The sequence below is a fragment of the Gymnodraco acuticeps genome, unplaced genomic scaffold, assembly GCF_902827175.1.
Source record: "Gymnodraco acuticeps unplaced genomic scaffold, fGymAcu1.1, whole genome shotgun sequence".
Classification (NCBI taxonomy): domain Eukaryota; kingdom Metazoa; phylum Chordata; class Actinopteri; order Perciformes; family Bathydraconidae; genus Gymnodraco; species Gymnodraco acuticeps.
This window is the reverse complement of record NW_022992263.1, coordinates 70844-98564: the sequence shown is the minus strand read 5'-3', so window position 1 is coordinate 98564 and position 27721 is coordinate 70844. Positions and strand designations below refer to the sequence as shown.

General features: G+C 40.8%; 1 protein-coding gene across 6 annotated transcripts; it reads left to right on the top strand.

Annotated features, from left to right (window-relative positions):
- Positions 1-807: 807 nt before the first annotated feature.
- On the top strand, positions 808-26126 carry spen (spen family transcriptional repressor). Of its 6 annotated transcripts, none has more exons than XM_034206979.1 (15): positions 808-1242; positions 3862-4182; positions 10560-11174; positions 13609-13766; positions 13876-14076; positions 14166-14317; positions 14432-14557; positions 14661-14774; positions 14861-14974; positions 15062-15162; positions 15278-23069; positions 23204-23548; positions 23640-23834; positions 23993-24169; positions 24285-26126. In XM_034206979.1, exons 1-15 carry the CDS (start codon positions 1160-1162, stop codon positions 24414-24416), a joined length of 10626 nt encoding a protein of 3541 aa, XP_034062870.1. In that variant the 5' UTR covers positions 808-1159; the 3' UTR covers positions 24417-26126. The 6 variants fall into 6 exon arrangements, with proteins under 6 accessions (XP_034062870.1, XP_034062869.1, XP_034062871.1 ...); XM_034206978.1 differs by having other exon boundaries at positions 15275-23069; XM_034206980.1 differs by having other exon boundaries at positions 1160-1242; positions 24011-24169.
- The last annotated feature ends 1595 nt before the right edge of the window (positions 26127-27721 follow it).

The following is a 27721-nucleotide window of genomic DNA, read 5'->3' as shown; positions in this document are numbered from 1 at the left end:
CCTCAGAGCAATATTTGAGAAATGTAAATATAATGGAGTTCATACAGATCTGAGTGATGTCACACAATATTGTTTTACATTTATATGTCTTTACTGGAGCCCATGAGGGCCTCAAATGAGCTCTTAATATTCAGAATCACCTCTTACAAACCCTTAATATCCGGTTTCCTGTAGGCTTTAGTTTCCGCTCTGTGTCCAAATATTTACAACAACCTTTTTGGACTCTGTTTAAATAGAGGTGGGTTAGCTCAGCACGGCATAATGTGTCACTTAAACCCTGCATGTAATATTCTTTTTCTGACATAATCTAGACAATGTTGTGTAATCTGGAGGCAAAAATAAAAGATGGGGCCTTATTTGTCATTAATCAATTCATTCATTTCTCAACGAGTGTTTTTGTTTTGGTTCAAAGAAAGCTGGAGTCCATCACAACACCAGTAGTTAATAATAATGTATCAGTGATATATAAATGAAGTAGGCCTACACTATAGAGTGACCCTGAATGCTCCATGAAAAATACAAATATTGGCCTATGACTCACCTGCTGTTTCTGGGCTTTGATAAACATAAAATGTTGCCTATAAGAATAACAACAATGTAAAAAGGAATATGAAAATCAGTGCTATTAACTGTATGCAAAGTGCCACACATTTCCATACCCATCTAGCACTGATGGAATCCTCCTGAAAGCTTCTCAGATGTCAACGCACCTTCATTCAACCAGGGGTTTTCTCACGCATGCGCATGGGCTCAAGACTATCTCATCGGGGAGAAAAAAAGAAGTTCACACACAAAGCCACGCCTGCGCGGTGTGCCCCTCATTACAAGCGAAGTTGCTGCATCTTTTTAGGAAGCTACATGCTTTCTTTCGACACCGAAAGGTCGCATGGTGTCAGGGACGCGCCTAGTCACGGGAACAGTCCGGAGCGCGTTCACGAGGTGCAAGATCGCGCTTTAACAGTGTAGGGGCCGTCAGTATCAAACAGCGTGCGGGGATCCAACCTAATGGTTTACATTGGTTCACAACGACCAGTCAATGATTTGCGCCGCTTATTTTTTTTCTTGCGCGGCGTTTATTTTGCAAACGTTTTCTTTTTTGCACGGCAAGGAACTGACATAGCAAACTCATCTGTATGATAGGGGAGCAGGAGCCCACAGTATGGTACGGGAAACCAGACATTTATGGGTGGGAAATTTACCCGAAAATGTGCGAGAAGAGAAAATCATTGAGCACTTCAAGCGGTGAGTAACACTAATGAGCGACGTGTGCTTGTGTGTGTTTTTGTGATGTGACGACGGGTGCATGGCCAGCATCTCTCTCTGTGTCACATTTGAGTGAAGTCGGGATAAAGCAGGAGGTTCCCCTGTAGCAAAGTCCCATTTGGCAACTGTGCTGTCAGCTCCCCATAAGCGACAACACTGTGCTGCATTTCTGATTAAAAATACAACGGCTAGCAGGCGACAAACACCCTCCTCGCGGACATATGGTTTTGCCATATTGACACTAACTTGTAGGCTTGGTGATAACTTCACTTGTCATTTCACGTTGTAGGGGTTTTCATTCACGCCATGGTAACCATTTCACTTTTAAGAAGCTTTCATTTCCACCTGGCTAACGTAAAGGAAACACGTTGTTGCTACAACAGTGTAAACAAACTTCAGCCTATACCTGGCGAGCTGCTAGCATTGTACAAACTCCATGCATTTCACAGTGTGCATCTCTGGCACACAGTATTAAGTCTACCGCCGTGTGTATTTATGATGCCAGAGAAAATCTGACCCGGTGTTTCACTTGACTCTCTAGGAGTTTGTCAGGTTACTGATTCCACAAACGGTTGTATGATTAGTTTGCACACTGTGTATTTATCTACCAAAGTGCACTGTAGCTGTTGCAAGAACCGAATTTTCCAAATATTAAGAGAAGTCAGTGAAAGCTAAAAGGTGACGCGACATCCACGCTCGCTGCAACATTGATGCAAACTGGCTGTGATTGAATCCCGTGTTAACTGATATGCAATATTGTAACGTTGTCGTAGGCTGCCTGCGACTTTGTGCGAGCACAGGAATCGGTATATTTTTGACACATTATTACCGCGTTGCTTCCCCCCCAGCTGCTGACTGGCACAGCCTGCAGCGTGATTTGATCTAAGGAAAATCAGACAACATATCGATATTTTAAATTACGATACCCTGATTGAGATCCACTGGTGCTTTTTGCACGGGCTATTGGAGCAGATTGAACCCGTGCACATTTTATGGGCTTTCGGCTCTTTGTTGTCTTCCTCGCAGGCAGAAAACAAATGTAAATATGAATTTTCGTGGGGCTGTCTGCGCGCTCTTGCCTCTCTCTTCTCGGCTGTTAAGGAAATAGCAGCCCACCTCTCCGTCAGTCCGTCCATATGTGCTGGAGAGCAGACTGCTGAACACCATCATAGTCTACATATGAGCAGCGATCTCTTCTGTGAAAGCGTCTCCGTGTGGGAAGCTGCTTAATTACAAACATAAATCATACATGTCTGTTTAACACAATTATAACCGATAAGCACCTTATGTTCCCCACAACGTTGCCACAGCATACGACTGTAAAATACACAAACTGATGATTATTCATTTGCTTTGCACTCTTTTGGTTTTCGTTACGGTTGTCTGATGCATGATTGAAGTACAAATATGATCCGCGTCTTATTCATGCAGCCGTCCACACAATAATGGGCTGGCGTTTTTTAATTTACATAAGCCCGTTCTATAATGTGCGTAACGTTATGTTTGGGGGATGGTGACTGGATTGCATGTTATTCCAATTGCGGAGGGGAAACTGTGTCGGAGGGTCTCTTTTAGCACGCCGCCTGAGCTCCAGCGTTAACCCAGAGGTAGCCAGAGCATGCAGGTGCATGACAGCCCGATGTGTGATAGAAGTCATTGAAGATGGGGGACGGCAGAATGAGTAAGCAGTGTGAACAGCTTTTCTAAAATGGCGTCGGAGGCTGTTCAATGTTGGGAACTGGCATGCCAATAAATGTATGGGCACCCTACTGTCTCTGTCGGACAGAGAAAAAACACTCCCGAAAGGTTGGGGGGGGGGGGGGACTCAACGCTCAAACAGAAAGCTTTATAACCCAAGAACTGAGCTTGCACATTTTGTATTTGGCCCATCAATTCAACCATCACTTAACGAGGTATATTGTCATTTATTAACAGACTTCTTAAGGAAACAATGGGATGACACTTACACTCATAAACTTTTATATATTGAGCAGTTTTTTAAGAGAAGGGAAAAGGAGGAAATGATAAGATGAATGTCAAATTGCACCAAAAGTGCATTGCCAATAGTGGAAAAACAGAATGAGCCATAGACATGCATAATGCATTGAGATTCTTTTTTTTAAACCCACACACAGCGAATCAGGAAATGTCACGTCCTTTTTTATGCTGCCCCAACCTCATCTGTGCGCTATCCAGCAGCTATAACCCTCCTCCTATACAACATGCTAATGTTAGAAAATATATGCATTTATTAACATGCAATGTGCCATGGTTTCAAGTCCAGTTGCTGGGTTACTGTTGCCTTGAGAGAAAGAGCAGAAAATAAGAGTAGCAGAGCCACCTTTACCTCCCACCTCTACACACACACACACACACACACACACACACACACACACACACACACACACACACACACACACACACACACACACACACACACACACACACACAAAATGACATTTGACAATTTTTATAATTTTTCAGGAAACGGCAATATTTCCACTAGTAATTAATTAAACTAAACACTGTATGGAAATTAATTCACACTAATGCAACATAACTGCCATTCAACACCTATCCCCTTGTTTTCTCTTTTAGATATGGACGTGTGGAGAGTGTCAAGGTCCTGCCCAAGCGGGGTTCAGAAGGTGGAGTCGCCGCCTTTGTGGATTTTGTGGACATTAAAAGTGCTCAGAAGGCTCACAATGCTATCAACAAGATGGGGGACAGAGACCTGCGCACTGATTACAATGAACCAGGCACCATTCCTAGTGCCGCGAGGGGGCTGGACGATAGTCTGTCCTTAGGCTCTCGTAGCCGGGATGTATCAGGGTTCACAAGGGCGGCAGGGGGAGCCGTGTATGGGCCCCCCACGTCGCTCCACAGCAGAGATGGACGCTATGAACGCAGACTAGACGGGTAAGTGGACAAAGTTTCTCTGAAGGCAGGGGGAACCATTGTTCCTGGTTTACACCTTACCTCCAAGCATCTTCCCACCATCTATTCATTTACTTGTTGAGGGGGGGAGAGGAGAAAGAGAGTGCGAGAATTAAATCGTATAGAGATCACAGCAGAGAGAGTGGTCAGCACTCCTGGATTGACTCACAGGTAGACAGAGATATTCCATAAGTGATAGCATATTGTGTATGTATAATTTAAAGGAATAGTGAATAGTTACATGTGTTGGAGATTACATCTCTTTGAGGTGGATGTATCATATGCGGAAAATACGGGGCAAAGATTGGATATCGTAAAATTTCCCAGGATTATTGGAGATTGCTGGAGAGAGAGAGAGAGGCAAAAAGAGAAAAAAAGAGAGAGTGGTCCAGCGTCCATCCATGGGATTCCCCTAATCTGGAGATACGCGCCCTGCTTGGTGGATTAATTTCACCTTTTTTTTCCTCCATGTAACAAAACAACCACATTATGTATAAGACACTATTGGATTTGTCAAATTTGGTGTTCAATTATCGTGCATATCCCACGGAGGTGTTCAATTTGGTCACAGGCTGGAGTCATGTGGATAACCTACACAGGATATTCCTCTCTGTTGGATTAACACTGCCCTCACACCGTAAGGATATGCTATCATGCTAAAGGTATGGGTTGCTTTCTTGGTTCTTTTGTTTTATTTTGGATTATATCTAAAATCAGGGCATTACCATTTGAGTACTGGGAGACCTCTACTGGTGATTCAACCCAGTAGAGACAACAGGAACATGTGAGCAAATTATTTTTTTTCCAGCCTTATTTTTGTGGAGATTATTTTTTACTTTTCAACAACTAAGACTCGCAGATTCAATGAGGACCAACATGGACTATGTTCGGATCGTACAAATTGAAAGAAGAATGCTGAAAATTAAGACTGGAAAGTTGACGTTGGAGATAACCTACCTCATGCCTGTGGATTACCTGCTCATTTCCTGAATGTGGAACTATAATTTAACCATGGATATAACCGCAAACAGAACAAAAATGAACCATTTCCTGTCTAATCTGATTTGGTTTCGACTGCATGCAGGCCTTTTCTGCTTGTAATAGAGATCGACAACAGACATGAACCTCCATGAACTACAAATGTTCTCCATCCTGGGAAAGTGCTTCTAAAAAATAAGAATTTGGATTACCATTAAGAGACATGTTCTTAATTCTTCATCGCCATGGCAATACATCCCTCCCTTTGCCAAAGGAATTTGACTTTACTGCTGTGCAGATTGCAACCAACACGGAATGTGCAGGACTTCAAGAATTAAAGACGCAAGACTTAATTTTTTTGTCACTTTCATCATTGCTGTTGTGGAATCAATGGCGCACTTCCTGGATGTATTTATTTTCTATTGGACTCGACTGCAGCAATGATATTTTTACCCCCACTTTTGGATTGTTATATGAACTCCAGTTGACATTATCCAGCATACAAAACATCCTAACCTGGATCCGTAAAAAGGCCAAGTTTGTTTTCATCATTTAAAATCCAACAGACACATATATCTAAGAACACGAGGCTCCCTGCCCGATAATGAGGATTACATTTTCTAACGTGAACAATTGTGCTTCAACTCTTTTCCATCTCCACTCAACATTTTTGCCCATTTTTTCTGCTCACAAAGTTCTATCTCCCTAGATTTTATTCGGAATTATAGGTCAAGTTACCACTCTCTCAAAAGGTTGGTATGTCCTGCCCTGTGTATTTTAGCTGTCCTCTCTAACCCCCCTAGTTTGAACCCTTGTCTTTCTCAATTTTCCCCACTAACCGAAGTAGCTGGTGCATAGATGCATTACTGTCTATATACAGAAATCTGTACCTTACCTTGTATCGTTTTCCTTTCTCTTCCTCTGAACTGACCACTTTTAACTACTGTAACCCCAGTCCTTCTTGATGAAAGATCAATATTTGAGCTTTTATTAATGCATATTAATCAAAGTAAAAAAAATCTATATAAAAAAACGGTCTTAATATAGCAAAATGACTGGGCTGTGGAAGATCCTAAATATTAAAGATTTAAAAAATGTTTTTACAATATTTGCAGTTAGAAGGCGCGGTGGCAAACTAAAGTAATAATACTTAGAATTAAATAGGAAAAGAAAATGATTTAAAGGTAAAAGGATAGAATTTAAAGATGAAAAAATTGAAATATATTCATGCAATGTGCCCATTTTCTCTGGAAAACAAGGACACAGAATTAAATAATCATTAAAATGATATCTGAATTTGCTTCCAATTCAATCTTTGTGGAGGTCCGTTTATGTCGTTATATATTGAGGAGATATAAGTCTTTCATAAAGCAAAAATACCAAACATTGCTGGATGTTCTTCTTTTGTATATGTTCCATTTCATTTCCAATTCAATCATTTTCAGGTTGAGGTTCTGACAGTTTGTAGGCAAAAACAAAAATATAACCTAAGGCCCTAGGAAAAAGCAGCGACCAAGCATTTTATGGACTTAATGATTGATCAATTTAATTAAAAATAAAAGCCTGCCTATTCATCAATAATGAAATAATGATTATTTCGAGGCTCAGGATCTTTTGTTCCTGCCTTACAGCTGCAGTTTTAAAACCCCTAGGTTTCCTTTTTTATGAGCAAGTTTATTTTGAATATTAAACCTGTCCAGCAGATTCAAAATATGATCTTAAACGCCTGAGAAATGTAACATATTTAAGATAATTTGATAGCAATTCACTCTTATTAGAGAGTTGACCATAGTCATTTTCAGGCAATATGCAGGTAGAGAGATTAAATCCATCCAAAGTCCCTGACTGGATTTAAAACGTCTCCATGTACGGTCGGCTGAAAAAACGATAATTGCTGTGAAATGGTAGAAATGTCCCAACGGTCAGAGATTTTTCTCGACCATTTATACTTTGGTATCTGTGCATTTTTTAATATCTGATTATATTCGACTGGTAGGCAATATTGCAAATCAATAAGCAGGAATGATTCATGGCAGAGCCGGCTTTACCGTATTGCTTCTTCAGTTTGATGGATTACCTTAATTAGGATTTAATTCACTGGATTAACCAAAAGCAGACCTTCCAATTTGGTTATTTTATTAACAAAATGTTTGTCAGTTAAGTTTCAAGAAACTAGACAAGAATATGTATCACAATCATGATATAAAATGACATACAGTGATGGAAGCCCAACCCAAACTCTGTGGTTAGTGCTTTTGCCTGCAGAGATAACAGGGTGCTCCGCAGCGGCACACTTTAACTGCTGGTTTGCACGGCAGAAAGATATTTAACATTAAGCTATTTATAAATAGTTTTGGGATTTTTGGGATAGAATTGATATGCATGTATTGCTCCCAGATGGCTTCTCCACATTGGAGGCCTTTTTAGCATGCTGCAGGAATGCATCCTTATAATTATGCTGTTCACGTAATCCCATAACAGTTGATTTGCTTAGCATGCACCAGAGCAGACTAATAATCAAACACTGATGGAAATTCTGCCAAAAAAAAAAGTCTAACTGAATTATTTTTTTAGCTCCATGAATTATGGAGAACCTGTTTTGTGTAAAGTGAAATTGAAGTGAAATTGAAGGCTATCTATTGAGCAGTGAGCCTGCGCCACCAAATTAGCATTTTCGAGAGCATCCGGGGGTCAAGGTAATCCATCAATTTCACAGCAGACATCGTTATACCATAGATGTTATTCATGAATCCAGCACACACATGATTAAATCAAATAAGCTGAAACAGAATTTGCCCCTGACCCGCTGTACTTATGTATAGTGCAGTGAAATACAGACATTGTGTGGGTCTTCTAAACTAATTTATCCTCAACATCCAGGAGACTCTATGCATCTCACGCCATCTTTTGTTCTTCTGCCCCATGGCAATTGCCTTTGTTAGAAAGGCTTAATGAAAGATTACCATTAATGAGCTTATAAATGGAAGTTGTTAGTGTCTATAGGTTACATTAATGTAAAATGTTTCACACGGATGAATATTTCACATAAAATAGTATAGAATAATTGCACAGTGACTTGCACTGAAAATGTATCGTAGACCTTAATTTGTCCTTAATACAAACACAAACCTGAAGTTTGAATCCTCGAAATGAATCAGATAAAGACATGGTTGTGGAAATGGTTAAAGGGTTACGTAGGTACAAAGGGTTAACTTTAGGGGATGAATGCAGTCCATCAAAGTCTTCAGTTACAGTGTGTGAATATGAGTTACACATTTGTTGTCAATTCTAAAGGTCAGGTTGGTTATTTATAAGAAACTCACCTTATGGATCATTTACCAAAATGCTTTTCAGGCATAAGAAGACACTTATGCCGTATATCTGCGGAGAAATGGCAGCAGCTTTTTGTTAACACCTTGTGCTGCTTGGTTTCTAAAGTGAGATGCAGGAAGCAGTTTTAGCTATTAAGAGTCATGTACAAAACATTCAATAATTATAGCTTATCTTTTGTGCGACAACCCATTTCCATATCAAATCAACTGGTATAAAATGTCCTATATAATCGAAAACAATTAATAACATTTCTAGTGGAAACACAACACAGCATCTTTTACAGTTGGAAAAGGATAAAACAAAAAAGCATAACAAAATGTAGCCTATGAAATATGTCTGATGGAAGTAATAAAGAGTATTTATGTGTTAAAAAAATAAGACCAAAGGATGCTGGTATCCGTTCTTCAAGTTATAAATATTCTCAGAAGTTTCTTTATGTTACAAACGTCTTTCATTCGTTAGCGACATGTGATGTGTTGCACACATGCAGTATGCAACACATCACACATCTATACACAGATGTAATCAAAACAATCTCTGATGGTCCAAATCAATCAAATATCCAAAATATGTGTACATCATCAAGGACAGTTAATAAACCCCTTCTTGGGAATTAGTTGGATTTCTTCTTTTCGAACACTTAATATTGAAATTAATTTCACTCTGAAACAAGAAAGAACATTATTATTTTTGTTGAAACTTAAATTCCAGTTTAAAGTAGATATTGACAGAAAATATAGGGAGCGAGTATGGGAGTTATTGAGGGTCTTAAAAGATCATAAACCAAGGAACATTAAAATACTAGCCCAACAAGATACAGTGCATCTTCATTTCATCAACCATAATAACATAATGGCTGTTTTGAACAGAATATTACCTTTGATGTTACACAGTTCAGGTTTGTTTACCATTAAAATCCACCACCGTTTTGAGTGTTAAATCTTTTCCATTCTCTTTTTTAAATTGGATGAAGGAGAAAACATCTTATTCAAAAGACCATTATAATGAGGGTATGTAAGGGTTCTTATATAAAACCATATTCCTCCCTGTGTTGGAACATCATGGCTAATGTTCTGATTATAATTTGATCGGAATTCAAACAGTGGTAATTGCTGTCCTGTCCCGCTCATTACTGGGAGTTGGGTAATATGACTATGCTATAATGACACAGCGGTGGTATTACCAAATTCAATTCTGATTGCTTTATTCAGAACGCGGATGTTCGGGTCTGTGCAGAGCGTCCTTGTTAGCATCGTTTCTAATGTGCACCTTCATAAAAGATGCTTTGAAGACCTTGTTTCAGGAGAACAAGTGGTGTCAAATTGTGTTACATTATAAACAAAAGGATTGTCATAAGTCACCTTCAGAAATCTTCAACAAAGCCTCCCAGATAAATGGATGTAAAAAGTGGCTTTTGTTGTAGTTGCAAGACCAGAATGACTTGACAATCTATAAAGGCGTGACTTTCTTTTAATATAAAAAATCTTTGTACGAGTCTTTTATATCCTACAATTATACTTTGAAATAAGCTATAGATTTATGTTATTTCAAACACTGAAAGCATGCTGTTTGCTAAAATATATTTTGGTTGTCCTTTGTTTATTAAGGTTTCAAAATACTGTGTTGCCTTTTACAAAAGGATATACAAGTGATGTATTCCTTTGATGCTTGAACTGAGAACATGATGAAGGATTGGCGTTCAAAGACAATACAGTTACCTACAGCACTTGTTGTAGAAATAATATCAAGTGGTTCATATGATGGCAAAATAATCTGAAACACTTCACCTTCAAGTCAAAAAAAGTTTAGAAATGCTCAGTTCATCATTTGTAGTTGAGTCGATAGGCTTGAGGAATGATCTCTCTAAATTCCTGAAAACTACCCTTCTCCAAACACTTTGTTACCCTGTCTTCCCATGTGTCTAATTAAGAAAAACCCACCAGAGACACCTGATAAATGTGTTTGTCCAATGTCAGACAGTGTCAGATGCTAGCAGCTGTCTTGAATGTAACTGTAATGTGATGTTGTTCTCTCTTCTTGTTTGTTAGGACAACTGAAAGTCGGGATCGGGCTTACGATCACAGTGCCTACGGACATCATGAGCGTCCTGGTAGCAGTTTTGAACGCCAGCGGCACTACGAAACAGATTATTATCGTGAGGCTAGAGAGAGGACTCTAAGCACAGCTGGGAGTGTGTCTGGTACCTCCAGCGGAAGCTGTACATCGGTGTCGCCCGGAGTCAGTGGAACTATCGTTAGCACTGTCGCTGCCAACACTGGAACAGTTGGATCAGCAGTGGCCACGACAGGGGGAAGTGGTGGATCTACGTCCAGCGTTGTGGGCTTCTACCGCGCCCACAGCGGGAGCCCATGCCGCTTCGAGACTCCAGAGCCTCGCTACGAGTCTCGTGCCAGGGAAACCTTTACTTTGGCCAGTGTGGTTCACAGGGACCTTTACAGGGAGGACAGGGGTCGGCACGGGGAGCGGTCGTATCGCCACAGCCGAAGCCGGTCTCCACACTCAACACATTCGCGAAATCCCTCTCCTCAGAGACTGGCGAGTCAGGCTACCCGCCCTGCACGCTCCCACAGCGGGTCAGGCTCCCACAGCCGCTCCTCCAGCTCAGACTCAGTCAGCAGTACCAGCAGCAGCACGAGTGGCAGGTGAGTGAAGCTGTTGAGATTTCTACCCTTGCGCGTGGCTGTTGTTTACCTTTGCGCATCCCACTCTGAAACAAGTGCTGGACAGAGTATTTATATATAAAAAAAGGGAACTCTGAATGCTGCTTCAAATGACTGTACACCTTTATTTCAGAGAATCAACCAGTGCTTCTTATACTTTTAATACTAATGTCGCCATCTGTTTATCATTTTCTGCTGCATACGTGTAGGATGGGGAATACATTTGGGGAGGAGGCTAAAAAAGCCTTAATGTCTGCACTCCCTGTTATTCAGTGTACATTTATAATATTAGGGTATACTCAGTACATCAAATTTCTAAGATGATCACAATTTACTTTTCAACGTTACTCTCAGATCTACAAAAAACGTAATATGGACTACTCAAGGAAAATCCTACAAACACTGTCAGGGAAATATTTGTTTGTACCACTCAGCAAAATCTTCAGAGGAACATTTAAAAACTCTAAGTCTGGCTGAATAAACAGGTGTGCTTTTCTCAAATGGAGACCCAATTTTAGAATTGATTTCTATATCGGGGAAATAAATAGTGTTCACAAAACGTCCCTATTTTTTAAACTTAATGGAATTTCTTCCCCATATTTTTATATCAACTGTATTCATTTCTGCGACTGTTTTTAAGACAACAAGCAACAACTTGCTGGTGCATTTAATTTTTTTTCACAGTTTAGTGCAGACTCCTATCAAAAATACTGTTGCTCGACATCTCTTAATACAGAAGCTGTGGTTTATAAAATTAACCGTTTCAAGGCATCATACCTCCTAATACTGTGTCATAATGTCAGAATTCACATCAATTGTTATATGGGCAATGGCGCCACCTTGAAAGATGACATCACTTACAAAGTCCATCGTATGTTTTTTCTAACATCTTTTTAAAAACAACTTGTTAATGTGTAAACCTTTGAAGCAGTGTGCACATTTCTACTTTGCCCTTTTTTGTATGATCACTACTGCATTGTTTCAGATGACTAATCTGTTTTTACAAGGCTGGTGGCTGGGTAGCTGATTGCTGGTGGGAGCCAAAGCCTGGAAAATGACCTTTGCTGCTTGTAACTGCTGCAATGGCACGGTTTTTGTCTCGCGATTTGTTCTGAATTGGTTTATTTCTACTGATCATGCTTTGGATTAAGTTTAGGTCTGCGTGTTTGATATTACATATGATGGCTGTGCGTTTTGTTACGCCAGTGAATCTGGCCTCTGCTGAATTTGACATGCTAATTGATCTGTTTTTGTATATTTGTTGTGGTGATATTTGCATCCAGATTTCCCCTCTAAGTGTATTGCTTTTTATTAGTTGATTTAGCTTATGGTAGACGATGAGTTGTACAATGTATGCATAAATAACCAAAGGTTAGGAAATTCAAATGTCTGCAGTGTGCAGTTTAGGAAACATAAGCAAGTCTGTCCATTGGATTTACTCCACTACATATATTCCCCTCAGCCCTCTCCAGTTTTTTTTGTATTACTGCATCACCTTTGGACACAGCAGAGTCCGCAGCTTTGAACAGCGTGCAGCGACACGTGTGGTTTGACGAGGTAGTGCTATGGGGAACATTTCAGGAGACGGCTGGTATATTTTTCTCACTGCCTACCTCTGTGTAATGGCTCCCCCCCTCCGTGAGATCCAGTTGGAACTGGAAATTTCTGGCCAGTGATGGCTGCATGCCCACTCCCACAGGCCAGGCTCCGTCAGCAGCACTTCCGGGAGTGTCTGAGCACAGGAGGAGAAAGTGAGAAGGAAACAAACAGCAGAGGGCCTAGAAAGCAGAGAGAAGCATGGGAATGAGGCGGCCATGAATTTGCCACTGATGGGCAAATCCAACCTTTTTGTACTGATAGCCAGATGCACTGAATAAATTGGGGAGGAAAATGTTCCTCTTCTGCTGAGAGACATTGTGCTTTTCACAGACACATTCATGATGCATGGGCTTTTATCAAAATGCATCACTATTTATTAAATCTGACATGTTCAAGTTAAATTGCCTTTTCAATTAATTCTGTAATCCTATCCCTTACCTGCAGATTAGTAAGAGAAAACGTATTTTGTGTGTCTACAAAAATCACATTTCTAACTTTTGTTATCCGCATTGCAATAAAGCATTTAGTATATATTTTCCAATATATTAATTATTTATTAGAGGCATAGCATTTAGCACTTGCAGTGTAGCACTGCAAAATAAAAAGATGTGCATCGGGTCTACAAATTATATCATTACATCTTACTATTTTTTTAAGGTTAAATGATCAATTACTACTTTCTTTTGGGTAACTTAGATGGACAACGGCAACAACAATTCGCAGTAACAGAGAATGACAATTTTATGATTTAACATCCATGATGATTAGACTATTAACTCTCAAAAACATCTAAGTGAATGTTCTTCCTTTGTTACAGTGACTCAAGCAGTAGCTCAAGTGATGAGTCCCCAGCACGCTCAGTGCAGTCTGCTGCTGTTCCTGCACCCTCAGCACTTCCTTTATCCTCTCTTGACAAGGATGAACCACGTAAAAGCTTTGGCATCAAGGTCCAAAATCTTCCTGTGCGCTCTACAGGTCGGTTTTATCCAGCAATAATAGTTTTTACTGTATATCTATTAAAATGTTTAAAAAATGTTTTACTTGGTATACACATTTAAAAGAACATTTGTTTGGTCTACTACAGATACGAGCCTGAAGGATGGTTTGTTCCATGAGTTTAAGAAACATGGAAAGGTCACGTCTGTACAAATCCACGGAGCTTCAGAGGAGCGCTACGGGCTTGTCTTTTTCCGCCAGCAAGAGGACCAAGAGAAAGCACTTGGAGCATCAAAGGGAAAGCTTTTTTTCGGCATGCAGATTGAAGTAACTGCATGGAATGGCCCTGGTACGTGCTTATCTTTACATATATTGCAACACAAATATGAATCATCAAAACGCACAAAGGTGCAAATGAGCTTTCAATGTATTTTTCAGAGACGGAAAGTGAGAACGAGTTTCGACCCTTGGATGAGAGGATAGATGAGTTTCATCCAAAGGCCACGCGAACATTATTCATTGGAAACCTGGAGAAGACCACCAGTTACCATGACCTGCTTAACATTTTTCAACGCTTTGGAGAAATTGTGGTAGGTCATTGGTGTGATGTGGTTCAATAAACGGGCCATAAAATATGCAATGCATCATTTCCAAAAAACTCATTTACTGACAGCATGTGTGTTTTTATTTTTTTATCTGCAAAGGATATTGACATTAAGAAGGTGAATGGAGCCCCACAGTATGCCTTTCTACAATACTGTGACATTGCCAGTGTCTGTAAGGCCATAAAGAAGATGGATGGGGAGTACCTTGGTAACAATAGACTAAAGGTGAGTCACGTTAAGTTATTTTACCAGTATTTCGGAGCACCATTTACTTTTGTACTGATGGAAGAAGTTATTGCTATCTGACATTTTATCGTTACTTTTTCAGCTGGGCTTTGGAAAGAGTATGCCTACGACATGTGTTTGGTTGGATGGATTAGCGTCAAACACCACTGAGCAGTTTCTTACTCGGCATTTTTGCCGCTATGGACATGTTGTCAAGGTAAGTCTGTTTTATTTCCCCACTCACAGTTGCCCATTGTTTACTTTCTGGCTCCTTGGGACTCTATTTTACTCTGTCTTCCGCAGGTTGTATTTGACAGAATGAAAGGAATGGCCCTTATCCTGTATAACAACATTGAATATGCACAAGCCGCTGTCAAAGACACAAAGGGTTGGAAGATTGGAGGCAGTAAAATCAAGGTAAGAAAAACAAAGCTTTGCTCTGTAATGTTCAGTATTCTCAATCTCAATAATCAAGAAAATGCAAATTAACCTATTTTTTTTCAGGTGGACTTCGCCAATCAGGAAAGTCAGATGGCTTTCTATCGTTCAATGCAAGCTTCTGGCCAGGATATTCGAGACTTTTATGACCTTATCACTGAAAGAAGGTTTGTGTATGTTCTTTAAGCAATACTATAATTGCCCAAGTTCTGTCAAATTAAAACTAATATTATTGATGCTTAAATATGAAAACTTTCTTTTTTTGTTTGTATTTCTTAGCAGGGATGATCGAAGAACTCAATATGAGTTTCAAGCAGAAAGACCACATTACGAAAATGTACGAACACCAGGAACATTTACTGAAGATTCACGTCGTAAATACCCTGCCAGAAGTCGTGAGTTTTTTACTGAATGGGATCCATATCAGGGAGATTACTTTGATCCACAATACTTTGAAGACCCCAGGGAATATCGAGAATACAGAGCTGATCCTTATGAGCAGGACATTCGCAAGTACAGCTATTTGCAACGGGAACGTGAAAGAGAGAGAGAGCGCTTTGAAACAGATCGTGGAAGGGATCATGGAAGGAGGACTGTTGAGCGTAGCCAAAGCCCATCTCACATTGCCTCTCGCCGTCCTGCCAGTCCTGCTGCATCTCCTTCGCTCTCCGAGAGGATACCAAGTGATTCAGATCGCCATATTTGCTGCCGATCTTCTGAAAGAAGTGGTAGCTGCAGTTCAATCTCCCCACCTAGGTTTGAAAAACTTGAAAAGGCACGCATTGAAAAGTATACTAAAACTGACAAACTTGATAAAGATCGAGTCTTTGAAGTTGAAAGAGGGAATTTGTTAGAAAAGGAGAAGCGGGCTGGACGTAAAGATCGTGGGGACAAGGACAAAAGTGATAAACAGAGGCTTAAAAAGCTAAAAGTTGCATCACCTAGTATCCAAGCATCTGAGACCGAACCTGAACTTGAACAAGATGTTGGCCCTGAGTCCGTTCTTCGAAGTAAAAACTGTAAAATCCCAAAAGAAGGCTCAAGCAAAGGAAGGTTAGACCTTCTTCCTTGTGTTGTGCAACTTACACGTGTTAAAGAAAAAGAAGGAAAGTTGATTGGCCAATCTGTCCAAGAAAAACAAATACAGAGGGGTGGTAGTGACAGTCCCAGGTTGGCATCACCTTCAGCTGACCAGAGAAGTCCTCCATTCCGTTTGGAACCATCAAAAAATGATGCCTCTAAGCATGGAAAGGTCCCCAGAGACAAACATATGCAGAGTTTAATAGAGGTTATTGACAAGGATGCTAAAATCAAATCCAAAAAACATGGAAAATCTGAAATGGGATTTGACAGTGGTATTTCTGTGGATATTGATCGTTTGGCTGCAAGGAAAAGGCGTTTTGAGGACTCTGGGAAAACTGATAGACAGAAGAGAACTATTGAGGAAGATCTTGTTAGACCTGGACTTCATAAACTATGGAGCAATGCTAAGGAGACAGATTTTGATAAGACTCTTTTGATAAAAGGGATGCATAAAAAGGAGCACCACATGGAAAAATGTGTCAGGATGGTTTCAGTTAGCAGTCCTAAAGATGGACAAGACTTTGAAAGCAGCTCTGTAGGCTTTTCTCTGGAGCAGCACTCTCGACTAGGGGAGGTGCCTGAAGATTCTACAGATCAGTCAGACTCTCCCTACCTTAAAATGGATTTAGAGGGATCTAAAAGTGAAAACAGCCCCAGTCTCAAAAAGATGTCAGATTATGTCAGTATTGATTTGGATGAATTAAAAGAACAACACAAACACATGTTGTCTGAAAACAAACAAGGAAGAGGGATGTGCAGAGACTCAGATGACGGAGATGAACACTTTGTCCACATTGATCAGAGTGTTTGCACAAAACAAATTGAACAAAGTCGATGGCACCATCCCAAACTTGTCGACCCTGATAAGTTAGTCAAGTTTAAAAACCCAGCAAGTAAAGACACTCATGACTTGGAAAATGATTATATTATGTATGATGTTCCAAAACCAATTCAGGATATGGCAAATGATGGCTTCTCTTCTAAAAGGAAAAAATTAGAGAATTTTGACTTTGAAATAGTCACTGCAAAAAGAGACCGCAACTTTTCAAGTACCCAAAAGCTGAATGAGGAGATTTATCAGAGTATCACTTCATCAATAGAACATGGTCACTTTTCTGCAAACGAGGACGAGGAAACTGCCCAAATTTCTTTGTCGGTTATAAAGAAAGATAGAAAATCTTCTCCAACAACAGATGACAAATATTCACACGCAGAGTCATTAAAAAACAGTCTGGGCCTGACAGCCACACATTTTCAGTCTTCTGACATTGATGTCCCGAAGCTTAAGACAACCTTGCTTGGCTGTGACGAGGAGTTAATGCAATGTTGGGAAAGACGAATAAAGTCTGATTCACTGAGAATGGAAATGACTTTTCCCAGTGATATTGCAAAACGTGAAACCATCCACAAACGCATTGGACAAGATTTAGAACCGGGAGAAGTGCAGTCTGATTCAGATGATGATGTAGAAATCAGACACATGTCTCCCAAGTCCAACAATTCCTTGTCTTATATCCTCAGGGAACGCGATGAGAGGATGACAGATCTGAAGCTTTCAGGGTCATTGGAAAAGAACAAGTTTTATTCATTTGCATTAGATAAAACTATAACTCCTGATACTAAAGCACTTCTTGAAAGAGCCAAGACACTGTATTCCTCCAGAGAAGATAATTGGTCCTTTCTCCCCTCACGCTTTCCAACCTCCCACAGCTGTTCAGATAAGGACAAGGTAGAGCTTGCACCCAGACCCATTCCTTCTTGGTATATGAAAAAGAAAAAGATTCGTACTGACTCCGTTGAAAAGCTGCATGATAAAAAAGAGGAACTCAAGCCACAGGACCAAGAGCGACAGGACCTGTTCGCTTCTCGCTTCCTGCACAGCTCAATCTTTGAACAGGATTCCCGTCGTTTACAGCATCTTGAACGTAAAGACCAAGATGTATTGTCTGGAGTTCTCAAACCTTTGGCAAAGCCAGGTGCTACTGAGGCACAGCCTGAAACCGGAGTAGTTGACATGCCACAAGAGCCCATAGTGCTTTTCCAAAGTCGTTTTTTGGAGCTTCAACAACAAAGAGACAAGGACCATCCACTCCCTGACATTGAGAATATCTTAACAGTGGAGATTGAAAGAGATGAAGTGCATAAGTGTGATAATGTTCTGTCTGATAAGGAATCTGAGCCAGTACTGAAGGTAAATGATACATCACTCAGCCCTACATTAACCTTGTTAACACCACCTTTTGTTCCTTCACCAAAAGAAATGTCTTCAACAGAAAAGAAAGACATATTAACTCCACCCTCAGATCAACCTTTGTCATTTGTCAAAGAAGAAAAAGTAGAGCCAGTTGTTGAGTTATCTTCAGCTCATTCTTTTTTTATGGAAGACTTGAAACCAGTTTCTCCTAAGCTAACAATCACCCCTCCACTTCTCCCTTTGGGGCCGGAAGATGAAATGGAAACAAAGGTAGAGTTAATTGAACCCAAAGCAAAAATTGGAGATAGTTTGGTGGTGGAACATGCTCCTTTTGTGGAAGTAAAGCCTCCCACTCCTGGTGCTTCACTAAAAGGTTTTGAGAAAGAGACTGGAGAGTGCCCTTTTTCTGACTATCCAAAGATTGAAGACAAATCTAAGATTATTAAAACAGAACCAGACAAACTGGAAACAAATCAGGAAACAAAACAATGTGAAGAATCTCAGAAAACTGAGACAGATAGTGACGCATGTATGCCAGAGCTTGAGGCTAAAAGAAAGCCATTACCAAACCGCAGACAGCCCAAAAATAAAAGGGCAAAACCACTGTCAGCATTACGTGCTTCACAAACATCCCAAATTGTTGCCACAGATAAGCCTGCAACACGAAAGAGTGAACGGATTGACAGAGAGAAACTCAAAAGGGCCTCATCTCCTAGGGCAGAAGTACCAAAACCATCAATTGAGTCCAGAGTCACATCCAAGTCACCAATTCATGCATCAGATTCTGAGCAAAACCTTGAGTCAAGTCTGATCCATGGCAGAACACGTCGCAGGAATGTAAAATCAGTCTACGCAACGCTACACGAAGAAGAACAAGCTGGCAAAGAGGTATTGGAGTCATCCCGCTCCATGCGCAAACGTGTTGCTGATAAAGAACCAATACAGCAAGATGTTCCAATACCAACTACCACTGCAAGGCGCGGACGCCCACCTAAAAAAGGCATCAAGCGAGGTGTAGATGTTTCACCAATTAAGGGGGAACAGCAGAAAATGATGGAAGATGACACAGAGGTCAAAGAGAATTCCACTAATGTAGAGGGATGGCGTTCACCCCGCACACAGAAAGTGCAACAAATACAACTTACTTCACTTAACAAGAAAGGAGGTAAAATAGACAAACAGTCTGGGAGCACTACAGTGCTAGATGGACAAGCTGATTTGGCAAGTCGGGAACTCAATCCTAAAGCTGATTCTGAACTGTTTGTGAAGCTATCTGAAAACTCAAGCTCTCCAGTGCACATAATTGAAAACGATCCAAAAGATTTGGTTGGAAATAGATCTACTGATGGGGACATTGAAAAGGAAGAAACCAGCTTTTCTGATAGGAGACAACTGCCTGAAAAGAGTGTTAAAATAAAAACATCAAGGCTGAAAAGAAATGCCAAGCAAGTCACTGAAGATAAATCACACAGCTTAAAAAACCTTGAGATCCGTGTTAGTGTTGATGACGTTAAAGGTTTACTTCGTTCAGAGGATGATGAGCCAGAGTCATTTGAAGCATCCACTATTACCGAAACCAAGATTGTAGTTAAACAGAATGAGGAAACAACAATCAAAGGGTTTCCAATAGAGTCTAAAGAACTTGATGCACAGGAACAGGAAGACTCCCTATCAGAACCTGAACTTCCTGATGATCCAGCAACTCTCTTAGCACGGCAGATGGAACTAGAGCAGGCAGTTGAAAACATTGCCAAACTTACAGTTGAGCAAACTCCTCGACCGTATAAGGAGCCATCGTCACAGCAACCTACCATATTGCCTCCTGTAGTCGTAGAACCAGAAGTCGAGGTTGAAGAGGAGAAGAGAGCTAATCCTGCAAGCGAGACTGAACTTGCAGCCGCTATAGATTCCATTACAGCTGAAGAAATATTGGCAGATGCAGATAGTTTTGCAGCTCCTCCTCCTTACAATGCACTTATTCCTACCCCTGAATCCCTGACATCCCCCTCTTCTAATGAGATTATGGAACCTGAAACACACATGGTGATCAACAGTATACTTGCTGCAGACTCAGATGAAGGTCCTCTGACACCAAGCCCAAAAGGGCTAATGGCAGAGTCTAAGGCAGCTGATGATACTCCTTTCCTTGAAACACCTAAAAAAACGGGCAGAGTTAAATCCAAAACCCCAAAGAAGTCAAGAGGTCGCAAAGCTGCAGCTAATAAGAAAGATACTGCTGAAGAGGTTCCACAAATAGAGCCCTCCCCAGTGAAGTTACCAGAGTCAATCTCAGAAGACCCAGAAACTATCAATTCAAAAGCAGCCACTGTTACAGCTGGGGCCACTGCAGCAGCTTCTGTGGTCACTGCCGTTGCAACTTGTAGGCGTGATGTGAAAAGTGCTATAACGGTAAAAACGCCCAAAGAGGCAGAACAGCCTGAAGTTGAACAGCCTGTACCCAAAGAATCTGCATTTCATTCAGGCAAAAGCAACATCCCCGGCAGTAAAAAGCATCCAAAAGTAGAAGAACTACCTACCCCTACTCTTGCCCCTGCGCGCCCACAACCTATGTCCCAGTTCAGTATACCTCTGTTGCGGCCTGCCAAAATGCCAATTTCGCCAGACTGGCCTCCTAGAATTGAAGAAAGTAGAATCTATGTTGCACCTCCGTGTCACGTTACAGTGGTAACTCCTTCTCCACCATCATCGACTGCATTTGGAACCCCTTCAACAAATCCCCCATTGCCTCCTGACACCAAGGCCTCAGATATTGACCCTAGTTCTAGTACATTAAGAAAAATACTAATGGAACCTAAATATGTGACTGCATCAAACAGCAATTCTATACCTACCACAATGGTGACATCTGTACTGTCGGTACCATCACGTATGTCAGAGAATGAAAATCCCTCTGAAAAAGTAGGTTCAAGACAGTTACATCATGAAGAGAGACCACCTTTACCCCCTCAGCCCATACACCACAAACCCTTTCCATTGTCAGAGTCCCAACAGAACTGTGGAGACAAGATCCAGCATACAGTTATTTCTCCTGTTACCTCTGTGATAAGTCGAATTCCAATGCCTTATGATACAGAGGAAACTCCACGGATATCTCTTAGCAACCGGAGCATTGGAATTTCTATTCCCAAGCAAAAGTTTAGATCAAACCCTAATGAGAATAATCGGTACCATGGCATGGATATAGTAGAAGATGGCACTAGAGCACGCTCTGTTGTTGAGTCCACTCCCTACAGTGCTAGCTCCAGTCCTGGCCTTAGGGTCAATACATCAGAGGGTGTTGTTGTTTTGAGTTATTCCAGTCAGAAAACTGAAGGACCTCACAGAATGAGGGCCAAAATTAGTCAAATTCCTCCAGCCAGTGTTGGTGATGTAGAGTTTCAGCAATCTGTATCAAAATCTTCAATAAAGCAGGACCCACTCATCACACCATCCCAGTCGCCTACCCCAAAAGTAGGCACAACACATACAGCTTACGGGCAAACAGGGGTTCACTTGACTGGCCAAGCGTATAACTCTCAACCTGTCATTTCCAGTAGGAAGCATGAGAGTATTGTGTGTGACAAATCTGATGCCCCTTATCACACAACAACCCAGGGGGGTGTTGTAAAGATGTACAAACAGCCAGTTAGTTCGCCTCAAGTCTTGATGTACAACCAAGCTGTGATACAGCAGCAGCATGGCAATAGAGGAATGGGGTCTGAAACTCTTCCAAAAAAAATTGACATTGGCAAAGCTATTCAGCAGTCTAACTTAAGCCCAGTCATGAGCCCACACCACCCATCACCATCTGGAAGCCGCATGAGCCCGAGCCCTAGCATCCCAACTGATCGGTCAGCTCTACACCAAAAGCAAGAACCCCAGTCCCCAAGAACAACTATTCAATCCCCTTCACACTTTGTCAAAGCCTGTCCTTCAAGCACTGCTCCTAGAGGAACCTCTGTTGTTCTTGGTCATGGCATGCCACCAATGTCTACATATCATTCTAGTATGCATCACCCGCACTCAGAACAGTCCTCCGTCATAATACAACCTCACAGTGTCACTCAGGCAATGGCTCAGGGAGCCAGGATGAACACCCCACCAATGTCTGCGATAAACTATGGAAGGCGAGGTGACTCCCTGTCTTCTTCCCACCAAGGGCAATTACAACGCTCAAACACATCGCAGCCTAATGTTATCCGAGATTTGGTACTGCAATCCCATTCAAGTCCCCAGGGGTCAGTATCAGGTGGGGGTGGCAGTAGTCTTAATGAAGAAGACAACAGACACTTTAACCAAGCCCTTAGGAGACCTTCTGTGCCCCAGCTCCAATCAGATGTAATGATGATTCACAGTGATCACCGGGTACTCCACCCAAGCATGCGCATGGATCAGTACAGAGACATGCACCATCGCCTCCTGATGCACCAGCAACTGGGAGAGCAGGCTGCTGTAGAAGCAAGACAGTCCTCAGATAGGACAACTCCTTCAGGTAAAATCTCTGGACATTCAAAGAGTCCTATAGTGGTGAAGAACATTGATATTTCCACAAAAGAATCTCTCAAACCACTAGAAGGAAAGGTGATACATCCACCCCCCAGCGAAAGTAGAATAAGGGGAGTCCATGCATCTTCTCCTGTCCTGGTGTCTCCTCACCCACATGGGGTTCAGCTGATGCATCCAGGAGCGACAGGCTCCTTTCCAATATATCGCGACATGCGAGGCTTTCCATCCCAGTTTCCAGGACATCCTTCATCTGGACACAGTCTGCCTAATCAAGGCATAACATCTACACAGGTCAGTAGAGGAACTTTTGTTACTGACATTTTTCAAATATTTCACTGTTATTTATTATGTATTGTATTGTATGGTTTTTAGAGCATGCTCATATACATACATTATTCCGAACTATTCATTTGTTTTTGTATCAGATTCCTCAGGAGCCTGAGATGAGTCACAGGGGTAAAATCTCTCAGTCATATGGGGGAGGAAGTGATTCCAAGCCGGAGAGTTCCCATCTCCGCCATGCTACCTCTACCGACCTCTCCCACATTTCCCGAATATCTCGGGATACAGTCTCCCCCTCATACCAGTCTCCCATGTCGTCTCCTATGAGTCTTACTCACAAGCCAGATCTATCTGTACAGAAAGGCCCTCCAGCCTTCCTGCCAACACCTCCACCAGTTGCACCTCAATCAAGTTCGCTATATCCACGGCCTGATTCTAAGCTGGAGCATTCGGGGCATCGTTCCATTGACATGGTGCAGCTTATGACGGTAAAACAGCAGATTAACCAGCTTGTCATTATACATGAAATATATTTTCAAGACATTACCAATGAAGAAACATGTGATTTTTTTTTTACAGAAATACCCTATTGTATGGCAAGGTATGTTGGCACTGAAGAATGACCAGGCTGCTGTCCAGTTACACTTTGTTTCTGGCAACACCATACTGGCCCAGCGCTCGCTACCGCCCACAGAGGGAGGCCCTTTTCTCCGTATTGTCCAGAGGATGAGGCTTGAGGCTTCCCAGTTGGAGAGTGTGGCACGCAGAATGACTGTGAGCAATTTCGTTTTTACTACCTCAGAGAAGCACGTTTTGATGAACATTTTGTTTAACAATAATAATCAAATAGAGACTTGATTGCACAATTCATGGATTTTGACCAATAACCTAACTCTGTCGGATGTGTTTTTATGTTTACATTTATGATAAAGAATTATCATTCATGGCAGGTGGACAATGACTACTGTTTGCTACTGGCTTTACCCTGTGGTCGAGATCAAGAAGATGTCCTTGGTCAAACTCAAGCCTTGAAAAGTGGCTTCATCACCTACCTGCAGGCCAAACAGGCAGCTGGCATTATCAATGTACCCAACCCTGGCTCTAATCAGGTCTGTGGTCATTAATACTTGTTTTCTTTTTTACTTGTATCTGTCTTTTACAATGACAAATCAAAAAGATTGAATTCCATCTCTCATCATGTTATTCTTATCTTTTGAATTACAGCCAGCCTATGTGGTGCAGATTTTCCCACCGTGTGAATTTTCGGAGAGCCACCTTTCGCGCCTGGCCCCGGACCTTCTCAACAGCATCTCCAGCATTTCCCCTCACCTCATGATTGTCATTGCCTCTGTTTAATTACCTCCGTTGTTTTTTTTAACAAAGCCAACACCAGCCCTTTTAACTCGTCCAGTTTTCTAAACTGGAATTGCCTCATATTTTTATGAGTTTGACTTAAAGAAAAGAAAATCTTATATAGCATGCACTCGCCTTTTCTTTCACTTCACCAAGTCCTTAAGTCAATCAATGACATCGAATTCCAAAAACTATACCTTTACAGAGAGGATCTTAAGGGTCGAACCGGGATTTTTGATGAGCATTTTTGATAACTCATTTCATTTTTTGCCATTTCTGGAGGTGTTGTGCATAGCTTTTCTAATTCATAGAATCCATACAGCTATGGATTGAGACCTTCCTATTGGACATTTTTTACATTCATGAAAGGGATTGTGATTTTTTTCTTTTTTTTTAAAAAGACAAACGACATGATAAGTCATTGCACTATGTTAAGGAAAAATGTTGAACTCTGTATAGATTTGAGTATAAAATTATACATGTAATGGAATTACTCTCGTGATCGGCCACACTTGCGCAAGAAAAAGATCAAGAATCATTTCAACCTGATCCATCATACTGCTTTCACTCCTTCACCATCAGCCAACTTCTACGTCATTTCCGGACTCAGCTCTCCATCCCGAGGGGACGTTTAGAGTTGTATAGTTTACGCTCAATGCCTCAACAGGGGACTACTATATAAAGATTATTTAATTTGTTTATTTTTGTTTGCAACTTCTTTAAGCCTTAGGGTATTGTGGACTATTGTGAAACTGTATATATTATAAATATTTAAAGACTGAGCAATGTGGAGAGACCAAGTGAATTATTTTACAAGACGGATCATCAAATGTTTTCTTTTTTCTTTTCTTTGGGAGGGGGCAGGGAGGGGAATAGGGGAAAGGATCTGTACATGATCCAGGAGTAATATTCAAGAAAAAAAAAATATTTTTATTGATTCTGTGCCAAAACGTCTTTTGCAAACGCTCAACACACGAAATGTATCGAGAAAAAGCGATTAGAACCTATTTTCATATGTGACTTTGTATTTTGCCCCTCAGAGGGCAGACTTGATTCCTTTTGTTTTTGTATTGGTCATCAACCCAACTCTGTTACTACAGTGCTTTTACATTATGAAGTTTTATCCTCATTTTGAAGGAACCATTATATTGTAGGGGTTGCATTTCTGTTCGTATTCCTGTTCTCCTCCTCCCTGATGTGGACCTTTACTGCCCCCTGCTGTCTGGAAATCATCCTCGCATATTTAGGACTGCATCTTGAGGTCATGTTAGCCCTGACTTCATGAAAGACTATAGCATGCTTTTTTTTCAAATTGTGAACTGAAATGATGAAGGCCAAGAATGTGTACTTGACATCATGCCGCTAATGGATGTGTTGATCATCTGTCTCCATCTCTCCCCATAACTGTCTCTTTGAGCCAAGCTGTAAATATTATTGTCCTTAATCTGTGCTCTTGTGTATTTTTCCCATTTATAATTGTCTTTTTTCAGGGTCTTTTTTTTGTTTTGTGCAACAAAACAAAGCAGTCTGAAAGAGACAGGAGATAAGGTGTGTGAAACCGATGCTGAAAGTAAAAACTGCGCTTGTCAGTTTTGTGGTGTAAATATTTCTGACTGCAAGCTGAATACTCTCATGGTTATGTTGAAGGCACTTATAATTTTTGATAAACAAATGAGAAGAAAAAAGAAAAAAAACTTAAAAAGGTGATTAATATGAAAACTGTCTTTTGATCAATCTTCATTTTGAGTGTACTTTGCTGTTCCTCCATGAGGACATTTTAAAACTGTAAAATAAATGGTTGTTTAACTTACTTCTGGCGATCATTAAATGGTCAGTCACTCTTGGTTTGTCTTTTCCTGACTTTAAAAAATGTAGTTATTTTGATGCACTGATTGAAGAAGAAACATTATTCCAGAATCAGAAAGAGGACTTATTATGCTCTTTTTCAGGTTCATATTTGTATGTTGTGCCTCTACTGTGACATGTTCCTATGCTTTAATGTTCAAAAAGGTCTTTATTTTTCTCACTGCAGTAGGCTACCTTTTTTCAGATCTGATCTGATTGGTTAGCTGACCGGCTCTGTTGTGATGTGGTCAACCGCATAAAGAAGTCCCGCCCCTTAGCCTATCACATACAACATTTTGGAGCGCTAGCCAATAGAAGCGCAAGTGTAACATTGTGATGTCATTATATGGGAGTTAAATGGAGGCATTTCAGGCAGGGCGGCAGTTTGTGGAAGAGATACTCCCTCTGGAGGTAACTTTGGGATTTTAGCCTTTGCAGAGCAATTACATGCACACAACACTTATATAACACACTTCAGGAAAGGGAGAACCTCAAACTGCATATTAGTCCCTTAACTGTGGGTAAATTAGAAGATTTTTGTTATTTCAGAAATATAAAATCAAGCTAGCTAATCTGATCACTTTCTAGAAGTCTCATGCCTCTGCAACATGTTGCTATAGTGAAAAATAATTCATATATATTATTGCTCCTCAGAATCAGTGCTGCAGTCCGTCCTGCCGTCAGAAGGTGGCAGTATCTCCCTTAACTGCATTGGAGGTCCAAGCTGTGACAGCTTTGTGAAGCTAATTCAGGCTTAAAAGTCAATTGTCATTTCAATACACTATGAAAATGATTTTGTTCTTTGGAACATGGGCCTTGCCTTATTCCTGTTGCAACTACTAATTCCGGGGCATAGTTAGTTATCTTTATATTTGATTGTGTCAAAGGGAAAGTGCACTGGAAGCAGAGAACCTTTACTCAGACCTTAGCACAATTATTTCTAACGCTAAACAATTTGGATATTGAATTATTTTTTGATTATGGTCTGCCACAGAGGGAATTGTGGGGGGTCTTGTATGCCTAAACATGCCTGTGTTTGTCAGGAAAGATTCTACTCTAAGTATTATGATGCACATTTTCTCAGCTGTTATGGATACTGAAAAAGTAAAAAGTCAAGATGATAAAAATAAATATCTACATATAAAAGTAAAAAGAGTGCAGATAAAATCATTATTAACAGCATCCAGGATTAGCTACATGTGCAAGCACTGCCAGATGTATTGTAATGTAATGACACAACATGAGTGTCACTAACAAATTCAAAGAATGTTTTTGTGTCTCAGTTTCAGAGTGGTATTCACATGGCTATGGAGCAAGACAAATGAGTGCCATGTCTGTCGAAATCTGCAGTTATAGATCCATCCCTGAGGCAAACAGCTCCATGGTCTCGGGAATTTTAAGACCGTGGCTTGAACATTTCCGGCTGTACCCGTCACATTTAAAAGTACACTATAGCCTACAGA

Coding starts and splice junctions, on each gene's coding strand:
- spen (XM_034206978.1), top strand. CDS start 1,160: ATGGTACGGGAAACCAGACATTTATGGGTGGGAAATTTACCCGAAAAT. Junction 4,183..10,559: donor TATGAACGCAGACTAGACGG/GTAAGTGGACAA, acceptor CTTGTTTGTTAG/GACAACTGAAAGTCGGGATC. Junction 14,775..14,860: donor GCTATGGACATGTTGTCAAG/GTAAGTCTGTTT, acceptor TGTCTTCCGCAG/GTTGTATTTGACAGAATGAA.